This window comes from Poecilia latipinna, unplaced genomic scaffold (assembly GCF_001443285.1).
Source record: "Poecilia latipinna isolate Pla-1442-1.1 unplaced genomic scaffold, P_latipinna-1.0 Scaffold2526, whole genome shotgun sequence".
NCBI lineage: Eukaryota > Metazoa > Chordata > Actinopteri > Cyprinodontiformes > Poeciliidae > Poecilia > Poecilia latipinna.
In genome coordinates this window covers 81,848-88,803 of record NW_015115142.1, presented here as the reverse complement: position 1 = coordinate 88,803, position 6,956 = coordinate 81,848, and the positions used below count along the sequence as shown (strand labels likewise).

The 6,956-nt window shown below is 41.0% G+C and overlaps 1 protein-coding gene across 1 annotated transcript in view; it reads left to right on the top strand.

Annotated features, from left to right (window-relative positions):
* Positions 1-398: 398 nt before the first annotated feature.
* The window catches only part of LOC106938173 (5-hydroxytryptamine receptor 2A-like), a 71,311-nt gene continuing 64,753 nt past the window's right edge, over positions 399-6,956 (top strand). Inside the window, exon 1 of the mRNA XM_015020055.1 lies at positions 399-3,721. Within this exon, the coding sequence (XP_014875541.1) occupies positions 3,295-3,721 (427 nt within the window). The 5' untranslated portion in view covers positions 399-3,294. The remainder of the gene's footprint in view (positions 3,722-6,956) is intronic.

Sequence of the window (6,956 nt, the reverse complement as noted above, 5' to 3'; positions counted from 1 at the left end):
TGCATGATTTGAAACAAAATCAGTTATTTCCGTTTGCATGATTTATTGTCTTTTTTTCTGTCTCTTTTTACCAAAAACTAGATGATGAAAGACTTCAATTTGGTGCTTTGGTCTCAACTATCCCATTTTTGAAGGACAACTATGTTTACAAAGATTTCAAAAGTCATTTTATTTCTTGTTTTGTTGATTTATCTTATATATTTAAAATGTTTTTCAGTACCAGTGTTAAATGTTTATTAGAATTTAAAGTTTACTGATCTGTTAGAATGTTCTCTTGAGACTCATTATTGTTTTGCCATTATCATTATATTACTTAAAAAATGGTCTCTAAACAACAATATTATCGTTTATGGCAATAACTTCTGGAACAATTTATCGTCCAGCAAAATTTATCATGACAGGCCTAGTTGTTATAATATCAGAACTTCTGAATCATGTTCACAACAGAAGCCTGTCTATAATTCCCGACCACAGCGTTATCTGGCTGTTGGTGGGAGTGGCACTAATACATTTATTTTTCTTCCTGGAGAAATCCAAATCCAGCGGAAACATTATAAATAGATCCGAGGCAGACAGTTTATGCGAGAAAACCCTCCATCTTGCCAGAGTGGAGGCTGTTCTGGAGAGAGCAAATGGAATGAATTCTTCCGAGAAGTTTGTGCAAGACTGGTCAGAACTTACTGGAAACATTACAACCAGCAGACACCACATATTGAGAGCAAATGTGTGCAATCTCTCTCCTGAATGATATGCAATACTGCAGTATACTGGCTCTTAATTCCTTATCTGTTTTTGTACCTGGAAGTGGCATTTCTTTCTGTCACGCTTTAATAAGAGCTATCCATTCTCTTCTGCTTATCTCAAACTTGGGGTAATAGGTAACGGAAGGATATATAGTACCTGCACAGTGACACTAACCAGCTCATTATGGGGGACAGAAACCTGTTGCCAGAGCAGAAGGGATACATAGTCCCTCCAGTGTATCCTACGTTGTACCCACAAAACTTCTAAAGAAAAATGCACAGGAGGCATCCTGATCTGATGGCTAAACCACCTCAGCTAACTCCTGTTGAGGCTTAGAAGCTCCTGCTTCCATCAGAGGATTGAGATTTTATCCTATCTTAAACAGAGCCAAGCCCATGTCCACCACTGGTATCTGAGATCTCGTTCTTTTTGTCCATCTCATTAACCTTGGTCAGGGTTGGCAAGGTAAACAGGCTGGTAAATTGAGACCTTTGATCTCAATGTGCTTTTACTGTCTCTTTTGGCAGCCGCTACGGAGCAAAGCACATCTTTGAATCCATGACAAATTTTCCCCTATGGGACGACAAAGTATATGATCTTCTATTCAATGCCTGCAGTGCGGCAGATGAACACCAGTCCATTGGTCCATCTTCCGCTCCATTCTGCCATCACCCATGAACAACATTTTCCCGTAAGGCAAAGATGACATGGAGGGAACAATCAACATTTTTCCAGCAGTTAACCATGACTTCAGACATCTGCAAAAACTCAAAGATAAGAGCCTGAGTTTCCCTGACCAGAAACCATGAATACACCTTGAGATAACGTCTACACCCAAAACAAATCTGCTATAAGGGGCAGCTTCTGTTCGATCATACTGGACCCTTCGGTTCTTCATCAGTCATAGCAACAGCTTCCTTTACTGCTGGTAAGTTCAGAAATCACTTTTGTTTTTATTTAGCCTGTCACATAAAATCCCCCTCAAAAAATGCTTAGAAGTTTGAGATTGTACCACCATTACAAAACATGAGATATTCAAGAGGTGCCAATACTTGCCAGGCGCAGTTTTAGTATCCAAGTCTGGCCATGTCAGTAAAGCCCGTTGACCTAAGAGGGAACAAATTGAATTCATTTACATACTGGACACGATGAGGGAAAGGGGGGGTGGGAGGGGAGGCACAATAGGAGAGAGAACAAGACACATCAGAGAGAATGAGGGCCAGCCAATACAATGCAAGGGAAAGACACCCTGGGTAAAGAGAGAGAGAGAGACAGAGAGAGAGATAGAGAGAGAGAAAGACTCAGAGAGAGAGAGAGAAAGGAGATCCCCGCTGAGAGGAAGAGAGGCTGCATGTGGAAAGCTGAGAGCAGAGCAAAAGCGGAGACGCATTCAGCTCTTGGCCACCACGGAAGACGACAACAACTTGCCGACTGACAACACTCTTCTGGAGAATCGAGAGCTCTTCAGTCAGCCGCGTGGTTCTCTACCTTCTTCCTCCACTTCTTTGAAATTGTTTTAGGAAAGTGACGAGACATGGGAATGTGCCACGTGGGAAACATGAAGGTTCGCACAGGAACGTTCAGGTTGTTGGCGGACGTGGATGGAGAGTGAGAGTGACTGACATTTTCCACTGAGGTACGGATCTGGAAATGAGTAGGAAAAACATGGAATACTTCAGATTCCTTGGAGGGCTGACCTTCATTTTGGTTAAAAAGAAGCAGTGAAATGTTTTGTTCTTCTTAAGGGAGAGGGGAAAGTTAGTGACACATGGACAAAACCATGTTGAATGTAATCATGATCACCGTCCATCCCCGTCAGCTGCTCATGCCATCTCACAGGTGTGGGGACAAGTTGGGGTGAGGAAGCTTTTTAGGAAATTCCACCCAGCTTTTTACGATAAAGTTTTTTTCTCCAAAGTGCAGATTTTGTCCTCAGGAAGCAACATATTTGCCGGAAAAATTGTCAAGACAGAAAATTCCAATTTTTAAGAACACAGAGCTAATATTTTTAACATGAGCGCTGCTTTGACAAGCTCAGACTTCAAGGATGTGAAACCTGCGACTTCCATTCAAAAACCTTCCATGAGGTTCTTCTTTTTCTTCTCTCTTTTTCATGAAGACACTAGTCCCAGGTTTGGATTTGGTTATTTTCAGTAACTGAAGCACTTCTGTCTCGTTTGTTTTTTGCTCATTTTTCCAGACCCTTGAGACACACAGTGACGGTATCACCCAAGCAATTTAATTTTTACGCACGCCCTATTGTCCTTTAAGATCAAACAGCTGCTCTTTTCTGTCGCTCTCAATTCAGCTGTCTGCTATTTTTATTTCCCTCTGTGGAGGATCATCTGTTGATCCTGACAGACATTTCAAGGCTTCAGTTCCCTTGGAGGTGCTGGAATACCCAAGACACGTGTTGCATTGAAGGGTACCTCATAAATCAAGAGACACTTGGCGATGCTTTACAGTATTTTACAAGAAAATGCTTCTTAAAGTTTGAATTCCCTTACTCCAGTCTGGGCTGTTCATCTTTAGAGGCACTGGGGTGAGACTATGAACCTGCCTGGTGGCAATATGTCCGAGTTGATCTCTAACACCATCAGGACCTTCAGTGCTCTGGAGTCTAACCCTTGGCCTTCGCCTTTGCCCGATAACTTGACGCACTTCAGGTGTCAGGGGAGCAACCTCGCCCGCAATGGCATCGAGACGCAAGTGGCAAACTGGTCCCAGCACGGTGGCGTGGTGGACTTCGGATCTCGCTGCCTTCACGCCGAGTCGCGGGTGGAGAAGAACTGGCCGGCGCTTCTGATTTTGGTCGCCATTGCCGTCACGGTCATGGGCAACATCCTGGTGATCCTGGCGGTTTCCCTGGAGAAAAAGCTGCAGAACGCCACTAACTACTTCTTGATGTCACTGGCTGTGGCTGATATGCTCCTCGGCATCTTGGTGATGCCGGTCTCCATGGTGACCATTCTCTACGGTAAGGCGCGCATGTCACTCACATTGGGCTTTTATTAAGTTGACATTTGGTGTGTTGCTGACTCCGCTCCAACGTGCTTCCCACAGCCTTTGGATGGAATGTCTTTAGGACTAAACAGACTACACCTGTCTGCATGCTGAACGCTTCAGTGCCTCTTTTCTGGTTCAAATCACCCTCTCTGGGTTTAGGTTTACCTCTAACCCTGTGTTTGGAAGTGTGGTAAATGAAAAGAAAGGGGGGAAAAAAAGACTTTAGAAAGCATGCCTGGCTCTGTGGTGGTGGTGGAGGACAGATGGAGAGCAGCAGTGATGGAGGTGGTCAGCCCTTGTTGACAGTGATGTGTTTATTTGGAGTGCCGCTTCAACAGAAAAAGAAAGTGGCACAACTTGCCTCCGCAGAGAGATGAATGAAAAGGCTCACAGGGCCATGTTTCTGCCACACAGACAAACTCCTACAGGTAGACTCTGTTAATACTGCATGTGTTATATAAGCAGTCAGAGCTGCAGTGCCTGGTAAAAGTATTCACACCCCTGGAAGGTCTGATCTTCTTTCTTTGTCAAATTTGAATGTATTTTATCAAGATTTCACGACACGTGGAGCATTACTACTACAATGCGTTTCTATTGACCTTAAATTTGGAATTACGAAAAAAATTCAACTAATGGAAACAAGGCAATTTCGAACAAAGGTTTTGTGTAAAGTTTTGCACGTGGATGATGTGTTTTTTTTCCGGCCGTATTGAATTTGGTGTATTTTGCATATTTTCATATCGTGTCATGTGACCAATAATCGGATGTTACCACTGGTGGAAACGCTGAAGAAGACAACAGGAAGATGGCGCGGCATGATTTTTAATGACTTATTGCATGAACGAACTGATTTTAATTGCGTTTCCTACTTATTGGAAGTAACACAATCGTGTTTTTTTTTTTTACAATTTTGTAATGAAAACAGCTTTTGCGATTTCCAAAAATGAGCACGGTCTACTTTACTCTGTTTAGTCTGATAACTTAAAGTTGTAGTTCCAGAAATCAATCCTTGCTCTAACTTTTGTAAATGGTCATGTCCATGTCTTGTTACAAAGCTATACTTCCTGTATGATTCTTTCTATGCATGAACTGATATTTCTTAGTGTAGCCTGCATATTTTTATTGATGTACAGCATTCTTACAGCGACACACTCACAACTGATGATAGAGAAAATAAAATATGTTGCTTTCACAAAAAAAGCCATGTTTTCAAATTAAAAGCTGCCTACTTGGACTCAGCACTTTGGTAACATCTCAGGTCATCTGGCATTCTCCACCCATTTTCCATCAACATCTCCAAAACAAAGCAGCCCCATAACATAATGCAGCCAACACCGTGTCCTGAAGCAGAGGCGATGTGTTTAAAGTTGACTGAAACTATTCCTGCCTCATAAAGATTTTTGAATGCAGGCCAAAAAGGTACATTTTTGTCTTATATGCCACATGTTGAGGAACAATGTGTCTTTCACATGGACTGTAGAAAAATTCTGGATTTCTTCTTCCAGTTCTTCAGTAAGGCCAGATTTGTGAGACATGTTTAAATCTTAGGCCAGAGTTATGCAACAAAACTTTTTTTTTTGGTCATGATGCTGTTTGTTAATATTTTCTACCAAAATGTTGTAGCCGTTACAGAGGCAGCTGGATTTATTTAGACATTTATCTTAATTTCTGAAGGTTGCTGGTAGCTCTGGACTTTACTTAGGGGTTTTACAGTAAGGAGTTTGAATATGTTTACCATACATATATATATATATATATATATATATATATATATATATATATATATATATATTCACAACATTCTTTGTTTTATTAACTTTACAATTGTTAAATACTTTGGTTATCCTATAAATTACGAAATAATCATTGAAGTTTTAGGTTGAAATGGGCCAAAATGTGAGAAAGTGAAGGGTGTGAAAATGTTTGCATGTTGTATCATAATTAAAACGGTGAAGCTGGGGTTAATGATGTTAAACTGGCTACGTCCTTTTTCCATATACTTATATCACCAGATTCCCTGTATATGTGGACTTCACTGCAAAACACCTAAATCTAAACCATCCTGTCCTAGATGGATCAGGTTTTACCATCCGATCAGATTTCAGGTGTGATGTTGCTCTTTTTTGCATTTGAAGAACAAATAATTCCCAGATGAAAAGATGATGCCGCAGTCTGCCATTTCACAACCTGCTCACTTTCTTCACATCTCAGAAATACAAATATAACACGGCGTATCTGACACCAACACCAGTGATTAGTGTGAGTTACACGGAGAGACATTTCTAGAAGGTGGTGATGAGAGCGACTTGGTGGCTGCTTGGAAAAAGGTGAACTGAAAATGTCAGGGAGAAGATGAGCAACATTCTTAAAATGCTGGCTAAAATATCCTCATTTATGTGAACTTTTTCTTTTACACAGTTTTTTTCATGAGTCTTTCAGATGTCATAATTTGACAATGCTATCTGACTACTTCAACTGGACTGTAAGGTTAGACCTGTGAGTAATGGCAGGAGGCAAAAACGCTGAAATAACTTAACATTTTAGAAACAGAATGCCTAATTGTTTACCCAAGGGGTATCAACATGCAAAATCAGTCACAATAACAAATTTTGCTGAGCAATTAATTGTCTAAAAAATTATTGCGATAAACGATAATATTGTTTCAAGACCTTTTGACACTGATTTAATAGAAATGACTAATAATGCATGCTATTTCCTAACGCTGAATGTGACAGGTAGCCAATTAGAAAGCGCGGATTCTCCACTGTGCTTTCTGAGGGGAAATAACGAGGGGAATCCCAAACAGCTGACATGGCGCAACCCGAAGTCCAGCGGACATTGGAGATGATATGTGGAAACAACATTAATATTTATTCAACATTTCGTGCAAAGAATATAGAAATGACAAGGAGAGGAGTTGGAGCCAAATTGCTACCGCAGTTGATAAACCCGGTAGGTTTTCAGCTGTTCTTCGTTAACGTGACATAAATAGGTTATAATGATTTTCATTCAGTCAGGACTTTATGCTGACTCTAGCCACATGCATCACAGGTAGATTCTAGTAAAGCATTGATTAATGTCTGGTTTTAAAATTAGTTAACTGGACTTGTAGCCATTATTTTGTGCCCATGTGGCTGGACACCACACGGCACGACAAACCCGATCGAACCGTTATACCGTAGATTTCTGTCGGCTAATGTGTGGTC